The sequence below is a fragment of the Solenopsis invicta genome, chromosome 16 (genome assembly GCF_016802725.1).
Source record: "Solenopsis invicta isolate M01_SB chromosome 16, UNIL_Sinv_3.0, whole genome shotgun sequence".
Lineage (NCBI taxonomy): Eukaryota > Metazoa > Arthropoda > Insecta > Hymenoptera > Formicidae > Solenopsis > Solenopsis invicta.
Window position 1 is genome coordinate 21,403,547 of NC_052679.1, and position 21,676 is coordinate 21,425,222.

Below are 21,676 nucleotides of genomic sequence, written 5' to 3' on the forward strand. Positions count from 1 at the left end.
TTAGATTATATAATTTTGAATATTACAGTGTTCCACGGAAAATTGCTAAAATTATTTTATTTATTTTGTAATATATACAGATAAAAAAAAATTGCATTTAACGAAAGACATTTGGTGATTATTTTCGTATATTATTCTGTGTTCTGAAGAAATATTACTTAATTTGATTAGATTTTATAAGTACTTTACAAGAAATAGCAAAAATACGACGTTCAATGATAAATGTATATTTTCAAAATGTGCACCTTTGTTACTATTTGAACAAAAACTAATAACAAAATTTACGAAAATTACAAAAATTTTTTTAAACAATTATTTATTATGCAATCTTTTTAACAATTGCAACCTGTTCCTTCTTTATTTTCAAAGTAACACTTCTCTTTTAAATATATATCCACACATAAAGATTACTTGAGCTGTTTTTTTCAACGGAGGAATTGAAAAATGTTTTGGAATAATTTTCCACGTCATTTACTGTTTCCTCCATCACTATCGTGTGTGGAAGGAACCAGGAAATTGTGCTTACGGTCCTGAATAGTACAATATTGCATACAATTGTCGATTATTCTGCAAAAATATATGTAAAATTATTTTAATAGGTTAAACATGAATGAAAATACTATTAGAAAAATAGAACAGTGTACGCAAATAAAATTAAATGTTTTCTGAATTTTTGTTAGAATCTTTCAACTCTTGTGTTTCGTATTTGGTACAAAATACTTTATATGCATTAGCGTATTCGTTCTTCTAGAAAAGAAAGTCTCGATAAGATAAATCTTTTCTTTCGTCATAAAGTGTCAGAGAGAAAAAGAGAGAGAAGGTACGCATTCAGTTTTAGCAATTTTGCGTGAAAATATCGTATAAAGAATTTTTTGCTACTTAAATTAGCATGAGTTGGAAGATTAAAGCCTGGCTTTTAAAAGAATTTATTAAAAAGTAAAATGATATTTTCTTTACTGTTTAATTTCATTATGAAAAATTTTCATAAAAATGTTAAATGTGATGCCGGTATTAAAGGCGTTAACTTTCTAATTTATGTTAATTTGACTGGCAAAAAAATTTTGCCCCTCCGTAAAATTATTTAACTTTACAAAATTTTTAAAGTGTATCTTTCTTGAATTTTTCTTGAATTTTCCTTGCTTCCTAATGTAAAAACATTTTTGATGAAAATTAATTGAGGAAATCGAAAATAGATTTTTTGCTAAAATTAAAGGATTACCTATTTTCTGCCTTAAAAATTTAAATTATTTTTTTATAATTTAATAATTTATATTATGATTAATTGTATAATAATATGATTAATCGTGCGTGATAATTTTCAAAGAAATATAATGAAATGTGTATAAAACATAAATAAATTAAATTCTTAGATCAATTTATTTATGTTTTTAAACATAACGTTGTTAAACATAAAAATTTTTTTTAATTACAAACGTTGAGTCGAAAACATCATGGTATGTTTCGAATGTATTAATCCAAAAAAAAACATATGTTTTCGAATCAATGTTTGTAATTAAAAAAAATTTTCATATTTAACAACGTTATTTTTATTAGCTCAAAAATTGATTTAAGAATTTAATTTATTTATGTGATAAATTTCATTAATGTTTTTGTTATTTTATATCGTTATAATGACAATATATTATAACTACAGAAAGGAAAGGAGGAAAAGATTATATTCGGTGTTGGCTGAATTTCTTTCACAAATCAAAGATATTTTGTGAAGAAAATACATAACTGGTGTACTTTAAACATATAATATATTCATTTATATGCTTGTACATGTTTCATATTTTTTATACAACAAAATATCTATGACAACAATACAGTTGAGAACGGTATACAATATATATTGTTAATTTATTCGCATAAATATGAGATGTAAGACAGCCTCGTTCTCTCAAGATATAATCGTGTCATGACTGCATAAAATGCATAAGTATACACTCTTGATTACTCCGGTATCCAGTCTTTCGATATATCGTTTTCATTGTGTTGTCCCGTGTACAATGGATTTAATATAATAAAATTTTTTTTAGCAAAAAATAAAATTGACAATTTTCTTCATAAATTATTTATCTAACAGTGTAAGATTAAGCAATAAATCCTGATTCGAATATCATAAGTCTATTTTCCACCGAGACATTAATTCACATCTAATGCGGCTTGAACTAAATTTAAATCGATGGAAACATGATAGACTTCGCTCATTTTACTCTCTCTTCAATCCACGTGTTTTGCCGAAATGGCAGCAAATTGACACAAAATTTTAGTGGAAATGATTGAAAGTAGATAGTGTCATCCTTTACTTATTTATAACAGTTATCATTCGTAAAAATGCAAAATAAACGTGATATTATTTAGTCATACGATAAAACTTTAACATTAATTAATATTTGAAAAGAGAAGAAAACTTTGAAATTTATAGTGATTACACATATGTATGTTTATATTCACACGAGCAAAAGTCTAAAATGTTAATTTTTTTCACTTCTACTTTACTGCCAATAGAAACAGCACATTAACTTTAATTTGCAACGAAGTAGAATCGAATTGAGGGTTTTGGTGGAAATTAGACCATGGAAAGTAAAACATCGACTACTTGAAGATTGTTTTACATCAAAATTTATTACATCGCAGCTGCAAGTATAATCTACGAACAAGTAACGAAAGTATTATTGTATTTATACACGAGTACTTTCGAGTGTTGCAAGAATATGAATAAAATAGGCCAATCGGTACGCATCTCGCACAAGTCGGCGAGCAGATGCCCCCTTAAAAATTCCAAAACAATTATCGTTCATTCTTTAATAAGAGAGAATATCCGTTAGTGAAAAAATATGCTATTTACACGTAAGATATCTAATTGTGCGTCGATTCATTAATTCGCCGTTTGGAGTGTATCAAAATCTACTTAATGGAACGATGAAAAATGATTTCATGCAGCAATTATTTACAGATTTTTTTTCATTGTACGGGGGATCGTGTATGAATGTGTAGGTATTAATATGTGCGTATTGTTCGCTCATGGTACCACATAAATGTGACGAGCGCAGAGAATTATGCGCCGCAAAGTAGATTGCTCCAATAAGAAAGGTACTAACATTAAATATTAAGTATCGAAATAATGCCATTTTATAGTGGGCATCGGTAATGGCAAGCACAAAATGGCAGTAGAGATTCGTGGCAAGAAAATATAGAAGAATCATCGTGCCCTGTGTGTCGTGACGATGATACTAATGTGTGTCATTTAAACGAGTGCTTAAATTTTAATTATATTTTTACAAGGACGCGCGCAAATTTTGGCTCTGATTAATCACCGAGTCCGGCGGTTGATAGCAACGAGAAATACTTAAACAGTAAAATTGGGGAGCATATGAATGTTGGTGATTTGAATCGGAAGGGGAATCTTTTTGTGCTTTGCGCAATCGATTTCACTTCCCCTGTGTAACTATTAGACACTTTGCAGACCTTCATATCCTTTATATCCGTGCGATCAATTATAAGCAATAGATGACTAAGTATTTAAGCCTTAATCCCAGAACATTAAATTAATCTACATTGTTAAAACAATTAACGTATAATAATTAAATATTTTTTAAAAATGTAATCTCACTATTTTCTGGTGTTTATTGTCCAAACAGTTAATTGTGCGATTGAAAAACGACAACGGAAATATAACGGATTTGCTTCAGGTGTCGATCGCATTGCGAAATTCATGTGTGCGATACATCCTTTAATTTTAATTAAGTTTTAATTAAGTTCTATCGTTAACCAAAATTTTTCAGAATTAAACGCAATGCCTCGAAAACCGTGACGTTCAAGAGATTCTAGATAAGTTTAGCATTAACAGCTTCAGTATCTAGATTCTTTACAAAGTACTTGATCAAACACGGCACACTGTCTTACACTGATACATGTATACCATACATATGTATATATAAAGCATTATTTAGATTATACAAATTTATTTATTTTTTTCATAATAAAATATCCAATTTTCTATTTATACTACTTCACATGGAGAACAACCCCCACGCGAGACGTGTCCTGTCTCCGGCCAACCTCTAGGAAACACGAATATACGCGACATACAAGATACACATTGATTCCTTGTATTTTTACAATTAATTTGACATATATAATCCACCTGACTCTCGCGACCGAGTTTTTCCTTAACGCTGCCTAAGTCTCTCTGGACGGTGCTTGTGGCACAGACCTGAGCGATTCCTTACGCTGCTCTTTGCCGTACATTGATATGCTACTTAAATGTGTCGAACGATCGCTCATATACAGTCATGATAATTGTATTACCTCTAAATATCGTTAATACCGCAGTTTTATGCATGGGACGTATGTGAATAGTATCATTAGCGTTTGTTCTCCGACAAATTTGCCTCAAGCTCGACTCTCTTTTTTTCTTTCACTCTCTCTTTCTCTCTTTCTGCTAAAATAATATTAAATGATTCAAGAATGGGGCTTTGTGGACATCACGTGATTATTGTAGTTTCTTTTTGTTATAAGAAAGTGTAGGAAACCCGAGAGAGCTAAAGCTTACAATGTCAATAAGCGTATGTCGTTAGCCCTTAATTTGCCGAATGTTAACGACTACCCTAGGAACAACGATGTCTTTGCTCTCGTTTTTATACTTAATAATCCGACTGGCACGCACTTGCGTGCATGTTAAATGGATATTTTAGAAAGTGCGTATAAATTGGTGTATAATGTATTACGTACAAACAATTCGGCTTTTCGATTGGCTCGTTAGAGGATCCTTTTTGGCAAGCTACAACGACAACGAGTTTTGCACAAAATGTTTAAACGTTTTTCTTTGAAGAAAAACAATTTATCCTGGTCTAAGAGTTGTCGTCTTTTACATTCGACAATTTGCCCGATGAAAACGACCTCTTAACGAAACTGACGGAAACGGTTGGCTTTTGATCCGCAAAATTTATAACTAGATGACGGTTGAGATTCTTCTCGCCTCTTACGTAATTGGGGATCTCACTTTCCATAGGCTGTATCACAAATAAGAATAGTAGAAAAATTAGCCATAATGGCATCACTGCTGAACGCACGGTTGAATTTCGGCTCATTCTGCTCATTCGGCTCAGACGAGCGAAGGTTAACTCGAAAGATTCATTTCCGTGAAGTATTTGATAAGCCAATCACACACGTTTTTCGCATTTGTTTTTACCCAGTGTATGTTGAACTTTATCATTTCCAAACTCTGTTGCAGAGTGCGATTACCGCTGCGAATGTCGCGCTGCTTGAAGAATTCCGAGACCTGAAAAGAATTACAAGATATTTTCGTTGTGGCATAACTTTAGAAAAATTAAATATAATTATTTTCATCAAGTTGATTTAAAAAGAAAAAGGCTTTTCCTGTCTCTTACTTCGTGATAATCGTATTCCGAGATGAAGAAGTCAGGAACAACGTGAAGTATGAGATTGCTTATTGAGTAAGATTCATTCATATACAAGGCTTCTATTTGAGGCCAGTGGGCTTTAATGTGACGCCAAGCAAGATAATGTCCATGCTGATTGGCAGCAACGGATGCTAAGACAGTATTAACTTCTTGCGCTTTAAACAGATTCCGGTCCAGCGAAAATTGAAGATAACGTTTGAGTAACCAAGGATCCATCGTCGCACCTAGGGCTTGCAACATTAATAGCTTCTCGCTCTGAATTTGCGTATTAAGATAAACTTGCCAGCAATGTTGCCAGTCAGCCTCCTGTCCGAATTTGATGCCTACAAGCAAATTTATGTTACAAAACTCTTTACTTTACGTTTTTCTAATTAAATTGATATTATTTAATCACACTGAGAGAAATCATCACAATTATATTGTTTGTACAATAACGATTTCAATAAGTATATTAACTGGTATATTAAATATGTAAATTACTAATATTTTTAAGTAGGTAAGGTCAGATCAAGTATACGATATCGTGGCTGTATTAAGTCCTCCGAACAATTATAATACTGATCTTATAAATGAAAATATATTTATGCAAGAAAAAGTAGGTATTAAATAAAAGGCATTTTTAAGGCATAAATAAAATATTATTGATGTAGACATACGTATGTCTACTGCAGCTGTACGTGTCTCGAGTATACGAGTATGATTAATTCAGTCGTACATATACTTTGGATAGTCTAAGCTGACAGATGTACTACCATTAGCAATGTTGGGCTATCCGTAATCGAATGATTGCAATATTAATACGGTATAGTAGTGCCTATATTAAGCATGCAATGTGGCTCGACGAATCATACTTATAGCTAATATTCCTAATCTTCTCTTTCCGTGGCAGAAGCTATACCTAAAGTTTATATAAATAATAAATGGTTTCTTTACCTGCCATATAAACGATATTCCGTATATTGGGTGCAATACGTTTGCCTTTTACCCACTCTTGAAAAAGACTCCTTGCAGACTTCACAACATTATCCATTTCCAACTCGATAGCGGATTTTAGTACTTCGGTTCTTAATAATCTGCAGTAATACAACAAAACAACTTGAAATAATGCTGTTGGTTGTGTCATTGACATATAATAAAGTGTAAACAAATATTCTATACTAACTTTTTCAAATGAGACCCTTCATCTGTCCAGCCAATGTATCTTGAAATCGGATCCAACAATCGTTTAAAGAACGAGATATATTTTTTATATCCTTCACTTTCGGCCAGTCTGTCTTTCCAAAAGTTTAAATACCGAAGCGCAGTCTTCCATGGCGCATAATCTTTTTCGTTCACTAGATATAGCGAAAGTTCCAGTGGGATCGAAGCATCCAGCTCGCCCGCATCGCAAAGGGCAAATGCATCATCGATAAGACTCGCTCGATCTGCCGGGCTGAATCTGCTGTGGTTCTTCATTAAAGTTTTAATAATCGAAGTCCACATCTCCCTCGGATAGTTTACTCGATAAAAGCCAGTTTGATTGATGTTGCATTTGATGTAGTCAACGTCGCTCGTTATATCAAAAGTCGCTAAGTGAAACATAAAATAATTGTCTTAACGTCTTATTCTCAGCCAGCATTTATAGAAAAAAGATGCGTCAAATGCATACGTTTTATATTGAACAGACAAATAAATTTTTATGTAATTATTACCATTGGTCATATTCATCCACACTTCCAGAGGAGATTCCATCGGGTCATCCTTATCTGTGTAACATGTCAACGGAATGTACCACTTATAGTTAAAGGGTGACTTGGGATGCGAAATGTTTACTCTATCTTCTCGCGGCGAAGCAAGGAATCTTTTCTGGGTCGCCGTGATAGTGCTATCTTCACGGATGATGGTAACAAGTGGGAAGCCCATTTGTTGGATCCAAGTATTCATTATGGTCTGTCAAAGGGTTTTTAATTTTAATAAATACGCTCAGCGAAAACGCACAAAAATAATTACATTTTTACATATTGCACTTACTTTTATGTCAAGCTCTGTACTATTAGATGTATTTCTAGAATGTTTTGTGAGAACTTCCCACAGATCGTTGGTCTCCGTATTTCCGAACGCGTACTGATTTAGGTAGTCGTTTAAACCGCGTTTAAAAACATTTTCGCATAAAACTACTTCCAACATATAGAGAATGGAAGCGCCTTTGAAGTAGCTAACCGTGTCGAAAATGCTTTCTATCTCTACGGGGTTTTCAACGGGTACGCTTACTGGATGACTGTTGGCTAGTGCATCGAGCTCGAGTGCTCGCTGCGTTTTGTGTAGTATGAATAAATCCATCATGCCCCATTCAGGATAAATGTGATTCACGCCCTTGTATTCGAAGAACGTCGCAGCACCTTCATTCAGCCACAGATCATTCCACCATTTCATAGTGACGAGATTACCAAACCATTGATGAGCCAATTCATGAGCCATAATAACGGCTATATATTCCTCCATATTGGCTGGCGTTTCTTTCTCGTCATACATTAAAAAAGATTCTCGAATAATAATTAGGCCCCAATTTTCCATAGCGATGGGTTCAAAATCGGGGATTGCTATTATATCTGTGCGCAGAAAAATATGTCTCATAAAGTATCACGCATATTAAAACAAAGTACTAATAGTTACGTTTTACTTGAGGAACATACCTTGCTTTGGCAAAGGGTAAGGTATGCCGAAGAAAGATTCAAAGTAATCCATGATACGAGCAGCAGTGATCATAGCATATTTCATATGTGGAAGCATATGCGAGGCGGCGTACACACTTACAGATGTATTTCTCTTTGTTAGTTCGAAAATCCTTTTAAAATCGCACACCACAAAAGCCACCAAGTACGTCGACATGTCTACGGATTCTTGAAAGTCGTCGCGTAACTGAAAAGCAATATTATTCTGGATCAGGTTGATGCAAATGCAGTCACTCGCAGGTAACATCATAATTGCAATAATGTGATTTGACTTATCGCACTCACGATCGGCATAGTGAACAAGTGATGCTTTATGATGCCGGTCGCGAAGCTTTAATATCGAATTGAATAAATAATAAATGAGCGTAACTTACGAGATTTGTGCCCAAGTAAAATCCTGCCTCTTCAGTATTTATCGCGGGCATATTGCAAAATGCAATGTGAAATCTATCTCTATATATTGATACCTTAAATTTAGCTTTAAATTGTGGCTCGTCGAAACATGGAAAGGCCATGCGTGCGTATGTTGGTTCGAAATGAGTTGTAGCCAAATATCTAAAAATTGAAGACAAAATTTAAAAGTCCAATCTTATTAGCAACGAACAAAGTATTTACTTGTTGAAGAGTTAATTATAATTTTTGAGTTACCTGTATTCTCCATCGGGAGTGGTATAACTACTGAAATAGAACCCTTTGAGGTCAGTAGAATTCAAAGTCGAATTAAAACTTAGAAACAGTGTGTAATTATTTCTTTTTTGGAACGTTGCGTCCTCCAATTCCAAATATAGCTGCTCGCGTTTCGAATATTCGAGCAACTTTGCTATTTTCAGCTCTTCTTGACCATCTCTGACTATCTGAAAATCAATTCTCGAAAATTAAACAAAAACGAACGTTGGTATGTAACTGCGCATATAAGCGTAGCTCTAAGATGTTACTTACTTGTTCCTTTATTGTCAAATTTTTACTATGGAAGACGATAAATTTGGTCTCTTCATCAACATAGAATTCGATTGTGACTCGTCCTATAAAAGAAAAATAAACAATGAATTTAATACACACAAAAGTAAAGATACATCTTTTTTATATTTAAGTGCAAATTTTTTCAAACTCACCTCTAAATTCTAAGGTGGTAAGATTTGGATGCATGGTAATATTGTACCTAGTAGGATGTGCGAAAGTAGGTAGTTTTATGTTATCCCATGGAAATACCTGCAAAAATTCTCATTGTATTCGACTACCCTGAGTGAACTATTACAAAATATATTGTGTTGTAAAATACGTATGTGTGTGATTAATAAGTAGCTTTTTGCGATAAATTCATCTAATAATTAATTTTTTGCTATGCTGTATTATATGTATATTTGCTTCACTTTAATCAAACACATTTTAACTCTTAATATCTACTCTTCTCGTAGGTGAACAAGCTTTATTTTAATCTTTACATTGATAAACACATTTACATTACTGAATACAATTAATTTATATGTAATAACATATAACGTATAAAGAACGTATTTTTTTTTCTATTTAAAGAAGTATTTGAATAAAGCCATTTTTTCAAAAGCAAATAAGATATACGCAAATTTCTTGTTTTTAATATTAATATGTTTCCATATGTATGACGTATATTCTCAAATATGCATACCTCTCCATTCTCCATCCGAGGCACGGTGTCCTTTTCATCGTCTACAAGTCCATTCAAATCTCCTTCAGGACAAGAGCAGCCTAAAAAAAAAAAAATAGATATGTATTTACAAATGCGTTTAAAGATACAAAATAAATGCGAAAAATGTGATTTTTATTCGGAAATTAAATTTATGATATTTGAATATGCAATTTAATATTTATGTCATTTGAGAATTATGACATGCGCTCAAAATAAAGCTATGACATTTAAATACCGGTTCGTAGAGGCGCCAAGGCTATGATAAGTGATGTAATGAGGAGCACCATGCAGCAGATACAAAGCACGCAATAAGTCTTTCTCTCAGAACACCTAACGACTTCATTTGCTCGCTCGTAAAAGTTACGTCTGTGCAATCCTGCACTGCTATCTCCTGAAACAAAAACTTCCCTGTAGAAATTTGCTCCAATATCACGTTATTTTATTTGGAATTTTACTATGAATTTGCCGCAATTATTACGTAACTCGTATTTAGTATAATTATCATAAATAATTTTAACTTATTACATAAATTTCTTGAATAACTATTAATATGTAATTTAATTAAATATCTATTTCTATCTAATTATAACTTTGGCTCATTTCCATTAGCATAACAAATTGAAATAACAAATCAATGTAAACATAGAATACAAATATAAAGTATATAAATATAATATTACTTTTTAAATTTGATTTAGTGGAATCTTACTAATTTATAGTGTTATGTTTTATAACTGTGATCATCAACAATTATTTTTTCAGCGGTTCTGATTAAGAGGAATGGATACTTCCATTCCTTAATCAAAATTATTGAAAAAGACAACGTATATATATCATTGACTGACATAGTTATAAGTATAACATTGAAATCAGGCTATTCACTGTCTTTTAGTGAATAATAAATTGATTCCGATTTAGAGAGAATATTGCTAATTTTCAATTTTTTATGCGCACAGTTGAATATTATACACATATAAAAAACAATTATGCTTTTATTTGAGTATTATTTGGATTAACTTAATTTATAGATTATATTCAAGATTATCAATATTTAATATTTTAACGTGTGTATAATCAAATGTTTGATCTTATTATAGCTATACCCCTGACCTGGATTTTGGATCACTGCACGATTACGCAGAATAACTATAGCACGTAACTTATGCGAGAACTAGAAACGTTTAAAATGTACGTACTTTTAGATCTTTTTTTTATATTTATGAAATAATCAGATAAGTATATTAAAATCTTATCATTAAAACCTTATCATTAAAAAATCAAAGATATAATATATATTAAAATCTTATCACACATAAATTGGCTATGCGCTTCGTCAACTATTATGTTTTATTTAATTTAATTTGTGGACATATGTATATATTAATTAATTAGCTTAATTAGTGGTCATTATTCCGTTTATATCATTTGCATTTTGATTTATTATATTAACATACTGTAAACCGCACTATATTTTATGCATATATAATTTATCTACTCAGGCTAGGCATCAAATCAGCCCTCTAGCTGCAGCCGTGACTATTGTGTGTATGTGATATTTGCATTATAAATTCGTATTCATATTTTAAGCTCTGTAATCAATACATCCAGTAAAGGTATTATTAAAATAATTTATATTATTATATTTAATAAAACTAATCACAATTTAGCAAAAAAAATGTAAGAAAAATATTAAAAATGTAATATTAAATTGATAAAGCTCTATATATGAATAAATAAACGTTACATGTAATTATATGTAATAGAACAATGAAAAAAATATATATTTATTTTGGAAACATTTAAATTTCAAATATTTTTGTTGACAAATTTTATTTTGAAGAAAATTGGCATTTTGAAAAAACGTATTAGGTAACTCTTAATGCATTCTATAGTAGCTTTAAAATTTTATTTTTTATTTCAGTACGGACAATTTTAATTACTTTTATAGCTAGTTTTTGTTACCTTTACTGTAATATTTTATTGTGAAAGAAATTTTGTGTTTTACAAGACATATAAACATTTATTTTTAATCTTGGAATTTTCTTAGTGGTTTTTGCTTTATTTTATTTCTATCTCTAAACTTGAATCAGTGAAATTTACTTATTTACAGTACCATATTTATAACTGTGATCATTAGTGACTGTTCCGGTTTTATCAAATTGATTTCTATTAAAATTTATAATTTTTGAATGAAAAATAAAATATGATTTACAAATTCATAAATCTATAAACTTGAAAAATGTTAACAAAATAAACAATTTATTGTATGTTGTATGGAATATATGACGTGTATAATTTTTACAAATTATTTTGTTTCGATGTCGCGCATATACGTACGTAGATACGCGTAATGAAATCATCGAATAAAGTTATAAACTCGTCATACGTATCTATTTCCGCTGTCAATAAAAGGCTCTTAATAACAATAGCTGTCACTCTGTCAGTGGGTGGTTGCGATACAATCGCATAGGCGAGAACAAAGTATGCACGCTTTAATTCGAAAGATCGGAGGAAGCTTTCGTTTTATTGATCGCACACACGTGCTTCATATTCTATTCGTAGCTCGCGGAAGGTTGTAAGTGGGCCATCTGGCCGAGCTGTTCTTATGAAGAAGAAATTGTCTAGGTATAGCAGACGGGTATCGTGTCGAAGAGAGGGTTGGGGACGCGCGACCGGAATCGGAATTCCCAACCACCTGGAGATCTCACCTGTCAGAAAGGCAACATCATCCACATCCTGCTCGCTCATCGCGAACCGATTCGGCGGCGGTCTTCGATGAACGAGTTCTTTTACCTGACCGTCTTTCGAGGCATAGGCAACTTTTATGAGCGGCTCTCTCTGTTCAGCCAGTATTTGCGCGGACGCTTGATCGTCGCCTCGTAACTTCTCTCTTGACCGAACTTTCGCCACTGTACCGCCGTCTCAAGATTGAAGCTTCAACGAGGGAGAATTTCGACTTTGATAGACGGCGCTTGAAATTTGATGCACCGCGAAGCCGGCTCGCGTGTGCCGCCGCGGTCATTCGAGCCGTATCAGTTACTGTCGGCTCAAGCCACTCTATCATCCGCTACACGCAATTGCAATAATGTGGCCTGATTAGATCGCTTCTACCCTTTTTTAGGCGTAACTTTGAATAGGCCACAATCGACAATTTCAATTTTCTATCGATTTCACGCTTGAATTACGGACGCTTGGATTTCAGCGAGCAACACCAAGAACCAAACACGAGAAGCGACGCGCGACACCAAACAATCGGCGTCGCTCAATCAGCGTAAACGCGCTTGACTCGTGCGCAACGCGGACGCACCGAGCACAACCGGGACCAGAATTTCGTGCAACACCACCGCCAGCGGCACGATCGCGATCAACCCTGCTGCGAGGAGCCGCCAGTACGCGAGAAACCGCGAGCTTACGAAACCCGAGCCGAGTAGCCCGACACCCTCGGTGAGTCTATAGCGCGCGACATCCCTTGACATTTCATTGGCATTAAAGGCGTGGGATATAGCTACTGCGGAGTTAGGCAGAAATGGCGGCTTTCCAAACCCCCTGGTGGCGGACTGCTTTACGGGGGTGGTTTTGCCGGTCCTCGTCAGTTGGGGGTGGTTGGCATTACGGTGGCGCCATCCCTGATCCATGCTTTGCAACCCCTTCGTTGGTGGCCCATCGTGATATTGGTCTCTGCCGCGGAAGCGGTCAACCGGACAATGCAGGGGATTTATGATTTTTTACGTCGTATTGCATCATATTGTAAAGTTGCGTTGAATCGATGCAGGGATATCTTTAATATTAAATTTTTTTCTTATTGTTTTTTCTTACTTGTGTATGTGTGTGTTTATGTATTCATTGATAAAACATCGGTTGCTTTTATTTCATAAAATCAACAGGAAGGTTTAATTCCTATTTAAGAGGAGAGAAATACTTGAAATATCTGTAAATATGATACAAAAATTTACTTGAAGTAAGATACTATCTCTTTATCATTTTTTTCTACTATTTTTTTTTCCTTGAAAGAATATCGAAAAAAATTAATAAAACAATTTTATTTCATTGTTTATCAAAGAAAATTTAAAATTTCACACGGAATCTTTTTTAATTTTTGCCAAGCAAATATTATATAAGCAAAAATTAATTAAGTTAAAAGTTACGTTATAATTAACTCAAATTAAATGAAAAATTAATTTTGAAAAGCATTATTTATATTAAATTAGAAAGTCGTAACTTTTGAAAGTTAGATTATTCAAAGTAATTATAATATAGTATAGATTATTAAATAAATTTAATTGTCAAATAAGTTCATAAAATGTAGGAATGTATTTTTTATTTTATAATTGTTTTCTTTTTTACATAAATAATTTTTTAAGTTTAAAGAAAAGTTAACACGTTAGAGTTTATGTATTTTAAAAATAACTGTTTAAAGTTAAAAATTAAAGCGTTTAAAATTAGCTAAGTTTAATTAAAAGTTATTAACTTTTTAACTTTATTATTAACTAATAACTTTTATCTAGTTACTAATCAATTTTGTACATGTAAGGTTAGTTAATTTTTCTTATTTCTTGCGTTAAACTATGATAAATAATATTGCTGTAGAATATTTTTTCAGCGTATAAATAGAGAGCAAATGTAGCTATATTCAACATGGGATCTGACCCTTTTGAGATCAGAATCTCTAGCGAATTGTGAATGAATCAGTTTGTTCGAGGGGTACCATATCGATTTTCTTTTCTCCACGCAGCCCCTTTGGCAATCAGATTACGTTCATTTACAAAATAACATTCATTTTTCTGTTGACGGAAGAAAGGTTTCGGTGAGCTCTGTTGTGATATAATTCTGGCAAAAGTTTAAATTAAGATGTTGAAAAAATGTTGAATGTTTTTAAAGAAGATATATTTGAATAATAATAATTTCTATCGATATAGAATTAATTTAATTTTGAAAAAAGACATAAGCAAGATTATCTGCTAAATTTAATTTTAGACAAAGTTATAATTATATTTTTGTGAATTAAATTTTGATAAGAAATGTTTTTAAAGATACGTTTCCAAAAATATCTGTGAATAAACGAGGTTTAAGAGCTAATAATGTGCAGACTAAGCATTAATAATTTTGGTATTGACGAATATGGATATAAAAGGAATTGTTATAAACGGTTGAACTTTTGAACTTATGACCCTCTGTCTTTTGTCCTTGCTGTTGCAACAAGACTGTGAAAAAGATAGGCGTCGTATAACTTAAATTATTCAGATATTTTATGGTCGCAGTAAATCTCGCACTGCTACAAAATATATGTCGTATGTGGTCAACGGATTCCGACTTTGGGCGAAACGCATTGAAACATTCATGCGCTTTCCGACTGCAATATGTTCGTCGCAAGTTTCGTACCTCAAGAGGATCGCTTAACGTTATAAATGTCGACCTTTTTCTTGGGTCAGTTTAATTTCGAATCACGTACCATTAGTAATCGGATCAGTTCGGTAATCAGTTGAACACGCAGGCGCGATAAATAAGAGGAGAAATTGAGATATTAATTAAACTACTATAAAGATCGTAAATTTTCGAAAGCTTTTCTTCGTCTGAGGCAATACCTATCTTTAGATTTTCTGAAGTTAGATTTGCATCGCGAGCGAGTCACGAAGGGCAACAATTTGCAAATTTTAAGTGTATGCTAATCTACGTGGTCACGCGAGAATCAAGGGAGCGCTATCTCAAACATCTACCTAAGCAGTAATCACGTTTAGATGGAGTTTATTTGTAAATTTGAATAACATGAACACATACTCGTAAGAGCCATCTGAGTAGGACACAGTCTAAGCAAATACCCCAAATATCGTGCAGATCGTTACGATATAAATGTATAGCAAAGACGCGCGCATATTACTTTCTGTCCCCGAAATTATTTCTCGCGAGAACACTATACAGTCAATTGATAAAATGTATATTACACTTCATATCTGTCTTTTTATTAAAAATTATCAGAGTTTATTAATTGTAGAACGTTTCATACTGTTTTTCTGCTTGATAAAATTCACATAAATATAATACTTTGCAACGTGAAATAAAAAACGAGACATAACATACCTGAATCGCACGTCTTTCTTGCGGCATGTCTCAACGGTGCCTTTGCATCTATTTCTGCAGGGTCGGTAGATTCGTGTCGCCTAGGCGTCCTAGACAAAGGCTCCAACTGGATATTCTCGCTGCTATCCTTTTCCGAACTTTTCGGCATTTTACTTCCACTTTTCTATGATTTCTTCTACCCCGGCCGACTTTTTTTCATTCGGCAAAGTCGGAGTTACGCTTGGAAGAAACTTCCTCCTTTGTTTTAGAAGTGTTTCGTTCGTCGAGTGGCATGCTTCGAGTTTGCTGTTGATTGGCGTCTTGCTAATTATCGCTACTTTATATCGTACACTCAAAAAATAAATGTCGAAGCCATAGACTTTCTGCCATCTTTAGACATTCCCGTCTACCATCTCACGATGGTATCGATCGCCCTTTTCCTATATTGGATGTAATGTTCATGTCAAAAATTATATCGAGCTACCTTCTTGGTAGTCGTGACTCAGTTAAGTTCCTACGTCAGCGTGGTACACCCGTATGTACATACATGCACGAGTATTTTATGTCGACAGCGTTCGCATTGGTCCCGATATTACGATATGTTGCGTTTTACCGGCATGAATGTTCAGCTTTATTTGATCGCAGTAAAAGGCTACGTATAAAAATGGTCGACAAACTTGATCTGCGATCGAACCTGCCTTCTTCGAGGTAGAGTGCACGTCGATTAATAAAAAATTAATATTTTAGTACTTTCTTCTACATGATCTCACGTTGATTCACAAGTAGAAAGATATATTCTAGCATCCCTATTGGAAGGATTTCTTTATGAATCGAACATATGTGTCTTTCTATGATGCGAGGCTGAATAATTACAAGTTAAGAAGCTCATGAGATGTACTTTTACAAATTGTAGACAGCAATTAATCAGTCTTCTATTTAATATCCCACGTCGTTGATTAACTTTAAGTATGACGATATGTTTTCCTTTGCCAACAGTCGTTATACGCCTAACCAATTTATCTGCAACATAATTGAGCATTACGTGATTATAATTTGTTTATTCATAAGTGTAATAGGGCTGTGATTTAAAAGAGATAATTATAGAGGTAGTAAAAGTTATTTTTGTCAAGCGTCACTGTTGGATCAATACTTTCAGAATGAATATCTATTCCTAACAAAAGAGTCAGAAGTAATAGGAAGAATATTTACAACAAAACATTTTACAAAGTGCCCTTTTGCAACTTTGATGAATTTCATCTACGTTATTAAATAACACGTTTTTGTACATGCCTCGATATAGTTTTTATTATATCAGATAATTTGTTTATTTATGGTTGTGTATTTCTTTGTATAAATATCGAATTTTTATTGGAGTTTCCACAATCCGAAGTGATGTTTATATTGAATCGTTACTAGCTTAATAGTTAATTGCATAGTAACGCAATTATAGTGCTTATTTGACATCCATGTAAATGAAAAATGAGATTATAAGAATATTTGCAATTGTCAATTGTTATAGTAAACGGATGTACGGCACCGTATCAATGTTCACTGTATCAATGTGTGCGAAGCATAAAAGCAATTATACTTATGTTAATCATTATGAACGATGCGTACGCAGTGCTAATAGCTCCCATCCGAGTTATTACGCACGCGATATTTTGAAAGAAATTTCTTACTTCTAAAATAATTGTATAACATTATACTACATATTGAAAGAAAGAATTAATTATTACAAGAAAAAATGCATTTAGAGAACATTATGTTTCATATTAATAACGTTTTCTTTATTTTTTAATTAAAAACTTAAATTATAAATAAGCATTGCAACATTAAATAAAAATAAACAAATCTTGTTTCTTTTGTTATTCGCACAAGATACTTTTAAAAGTAAAATAATCAATTAATACGACCAATTATAAAAATATAATTATTATATTTTGTAATATTGCTTACATATTTTTCTTATAATGCATTAAAACTAATGAATGTACGTAAATTTTTACTTTTATATTTTATAAGTACAATTGTATTTATATTATACTTTCATATAATTTTATATTTTATAAGTATAATAACAACCCTCTAAATATAGAATGTACTATGTATTAAAAATCAATAATTTGTATTCATTATCTTTTATAATTAAATCTACATCATTAAATTGTTTATATCTATACCAAAATTTAACAAACAATTATAATATAGGAATATAAAGAAACAAATTAAAGACGAATTAGAATTTATTTCAACTTTATTGAATGCTGCGTACAAAAATACACACCCCTGCGTGTGTACATGTGTGAAGAGCATGCGATATACGAAGGGAGCACTTCGTGACAGAACATTGACCCGACCCGATCATTTGTCGAGAGAATAAAAATGCTAATGAGCCAAATGTTGTATATCCAATGTGAATAAGGGAGCTAGAAATGCAGGGAATCCGAAGCCTACGATAACGTTTTATTTATTGCTTCTGTTTGTGTAATTATATGGCATCGCAGTTTTATACGTGCCAATTATGATTGGCATATAGTTTAGATATAGAGACGACTATAGAGAAAACTATAGAGAAAAGAAACACTTACCTTTCTTTGAAAGCAATTCACCATCAATCAGCAATATATCCCTCTTATATTTGTTTTTTGAGAGGATATCCCTCGCCGTCGATCGCGGCTAATCACGGACGGTTGCTAATCGCGCATTCTTCATGTGAACGCAGTTTCTCTTTCACTCACGGTTCATAGCCATTGTCTCCTTTCTCGACAGCGTCCGCACATTTTTGATATCTCGTGGCCATCAGCAATGTGCACGCAGACTAATTTGTTAAGCTCGCAATTGCCACATCGTCGGGACTAAAGTTTCACTACGACAGCTCGGTAAGCCGGCGCACGTTCATGGTCACCCCCGGAGGGTTGCGTCGCGGCGCTCCGTGCGCGATTTGTCCCTCGTCGCATCAACGAGACACCTGCATCCGACGCGCATTGCCGTAGCCGCCGACGACAATCCGCAGATCGTACACGGCGAGCCGGGGTTTTCCTCGGCGATCGAGAGGCTGACGATGCAAACGGCCGCACGGTGAGAATGGCACTGAGTAGAAGCGCTTTCAGGATTGAGAGCGTGACTGAATTTCCGGAGGGAGGCGCGCCGGTCAGGATCAGCCACAGGTTGTGCCCGTCTAGTTCACGCAGGCCGGGCATCTTGGCTGATCGTCGAGCGGCAAGGGTAGTGGTGGTGGCGTATGCACCCCAAACGGGGGAGAAAGTCGACGAGAAAGAGGGAGAGAAACGAGAGAAATCGATTTACTCAACATCTAGGACTCTTCGGCCCTTTCACAATTGTGAGCTAGGATTTGGCGATCGCGATATTGTGCAGTCGCCATCGCAATCGAGTTCGCAAGTCGATTTCATTCAATGTGTGTAAATGAGCGATGCCAACACAGATCATGCGCATGATTACGTTTCAATTTAAAATATAGATTTATTCAAGACCAACTTTTGTGAAGTATCGATAGCAGTGATAGAAATCTGATAATAATTAAGTGGTTCAAATTTATTTTACTATCTAATAATTATATAATATTTATATAATAATTGTAATAAATTATTCAAATTTAATTTTTAATTTAAAATTGCATATCTTTGATAATCTCTAAGGATTTTTAAAAACGTGTTGCGCAAGATGTGTGTTATCTTTAAGCAGTTCTCTGCTATCTGAGTAAGTCTAGGTTTCTATAATAGATAATTTTTGCAAATTTCTTTTTTTTGTAGAATAATTTTTATAATATTTCTGTTAAATATTATTTACTAACTACCAGTATCTTTAAAGCAAAAGAGAAAATCTTCGTGATGCATGAGAAATTTGGCACTTTTCTTTTTATACGTTTTTATGTAAATCAATAAATATACAGTACACAGCTTGTGATGCCGTATACATTTTAAGGTTTCTGCAGAATGAAGGAAAGTTCTCTGATATAAAAATACAATATTTCAATTTTATAGATATATTAAACTTTTACGATTTTTTTCACGATAGTTCAATCTTCTTCACGAAAAAGAAAGAGATATGGTGTCGGTTATATACACAGCACGCTATTATTAGATATGCCATAAAGTAAACAATCTTTTGCGCAATCTCTATAAAGCTAAATATGATGTGTGAACAATTTAAAAACTGTAGCTTAGCATTTTCTAAATGTTACTTATTCTTCTCTAGACACATCTTCTAATTCTATCATTATTTTTATTATATAATTATTTGTATTCTATATCACCTAAAAACTGTTCCAAAATTTAACAATAAAAAAAATACATTTGAGCTAAATTTCATATCAAGTAAGAAAGAATAAACAAAATAGCCAAATAATATTTATTGTATTAAATATAAGTTTTTCTGAAACTAACTTCGAACTTTTCACACTCGAGAGTCGCGGCGATAAGATAGCTTCCGAAAAGATACAGTCTGATCGTCTGACAAAAATATTTTCACACGACGATATCATAAGACGCGTGTAGTCTTTCACGAAAGTATTTGACGGCGATATCTCCAGACAAGATGCACGGAGTAAGTGTTGACGATCTGGGATTTTCGTCACACTTTTTTCTCGTTGTACATGTAATTGTTATAATTACAAAGATCGCGCACTTTGCAGATGTCATTTCATGGCGGCGTTGCGGAAACTATTTTATTTAAAGGCTGGCGTGTAGATGACACGCCGGGTATGATCGGTTCCGTCATCGGTGTCGTTCTTCTAACCGTGTTGTACGAAGGACTAAAATCTTATCGGTGAGTAAATATTTATTAAAACGTAGAAGATGCAAGTAGACAGTCATTTGCGCTTTGCAGTGAGTATCTCTTCGCGCGCACGACGTTTCTCAGGAAGAACCAACAGAAGAAATCGAGAAGGTATGTGTGATGAACGATACTTGTGATTTCTGTAAAGTGGTTGCAACTTTATCACGCCGATTTATTATTACAGTGCATTGTTGTTTTCCGGAGTGCATGTCTTCCAAATGCTTCTCCATGTGATCCAAGTGGTGCTCAGCTATTTTCTCATGTTTATTTTTATGACGTACAACTATTGGCTCTGCATCGCTATTGGAATTGGCACAGCTTTCGGATATTGGTTATTTTGCTGGGAAAAATCCAATAATGATAATACAGACTGTTGTCTGTAAATACATTTTTAAAATATTGTTTTTAAAATGTTGACAATTTTTCGTATATAAAATGCGTTAATTAATTATTTATTCCATTAAAATAATCGATTAATATTATGTATTTAACATTTGTGCATATGTATATTTGTATAAATCGTAGTTTTGATAATTAATCAATACAATAATATATTATTCAATCAAGAGGCATGATAGCATCTCGCGTCAAATGTACGTAAGCATGATAACAAATTTTGTATTAGACAATAATTCTTTTTAATAATACAATTTTTTTCTCACAGTCACAAATTAATAATTTATTTCTGTACTGTAACTAATACATTTTATATTTTCAGAATTGACAAGAAATGTTAAGAGCTGAGTACAATAAATGAAATAGAGAAAAGAGAACACGTAAAATAAGAAGCAGTAAAACATATGAAACGTTTCTTATTCAGTGTATTGAATTTTTCTTTGTTTCTTTTCTATTTCATTTATTGGGCACATCTCCTTATCTAATCTAATCACTTCCTTGACGGCAATATTTATTTTTTATTACTCGTGCGGATGTCTCATTTATCAGACGAGTAGACGTAAGTCGCTGAATATTTTGTCAGTCGTCGAGTAACATAAAAGAATTTGACATGATGAGTTTAACAA

General features: G+C 33.1%; 2 protein-coding genes across 7 annotated transcripts; one reads left to right on the forward strand and one right to left on the reverse strand.

Moving 5' to 3' along the window:
* Positions 1–1,743: 1,743 nt before the first annotated feature.
* On the reverse strand, positions 1,744–18,947 carry LOC105193216 (endoplasmic reticulum aminopeptidase 1). Of its 4 annotated transcripts, none has more exons than XM_026131472.2 (15): positions 18,449–18,947; positions 15,882–16,880; positions 10,042–10,194; positions 9,786–9,865; positions 9,253–9,349; positions 9,080–9,162; positions 8,789–8,994; positions 8,515–8,695; positions 8,102–8,327; positions 7,440–8,017; positions 7,121–7,358; positions 6,592–6,997; positions 6,363–6,502; positions 5,397–5,752; positions 1,744–5,287 (listed from the first exon to the last, which is right to left on the reverse strand). In XM_026131472.2, the coding sequence occupies exons 2-15, from the start codon at positions 16,027–16,029 to the stop codon at positions 5,126–5,128; spliced, it is 3,054 nt and encodes a 1,017-aa protein (XP_025987257.2). In that variant the 5' UTR covers positions 16,030–16,880; positions 18,449–18,947; the 3' UTR covers positions 1,744–5,125. The 4 variants fall into 4 exon arrangements, with proteins under 4 accessions (XP_025987257.2, XP_011155888.2, XP_025987258.2 ...); XM_011157586.3 differs by having other exon boundaries at positions 10,042–10,197; positions 18,449–18,945; XM_026131473.2 differs by lacking the exons at positions 15,882–16,880; positions 18,449–18,947 and adding an exon at positions 12,515–12,721 and having other exon boundaries at positions 10,042–10,197.
* LOC105193217 (high affinity copper uptake protein 1) lies at positions 13,133–21,317 on the forward strand. Of its 3 annotated transcripts, none has more exons than XM_039458983.1 (4): positions 13,133–13,250; positions 20,512–20,645; positions 20,706–20,765; positions 20,839–21,317. In XM_039458983.1, the coding sequence occupies exons 2-4, from the start codon at positions 20,512–20,514 to the stop codon at positions 21,035–21,037; spliced, it is 393 nt and encodes a 130-aa protein (XP_039314917.1). In that variant the 5' UTR covers positions 13,133–13,250; the 3' UTR covers positions 21,038–21,317. The 3 variants fall into 3 exon arrangements, with proteins under 3 accessions (XP_039314917.1, XP_039314916.1, XP_025987260.1); XM_039458982.1 differs by lacking the exon at positions 13,133–13,250 and adding an exon at positions 19,122–20,423 and having other exon boundaries at positions 20,496–20,645; XM_026131475.2 differs by lacking the exon at positions 13,133–13,250 and adding an exon at positions 19,122–20,423.
* The last annotated feature ends 359 nt before the right edge of the window (positions 21,318–21,676 follow it).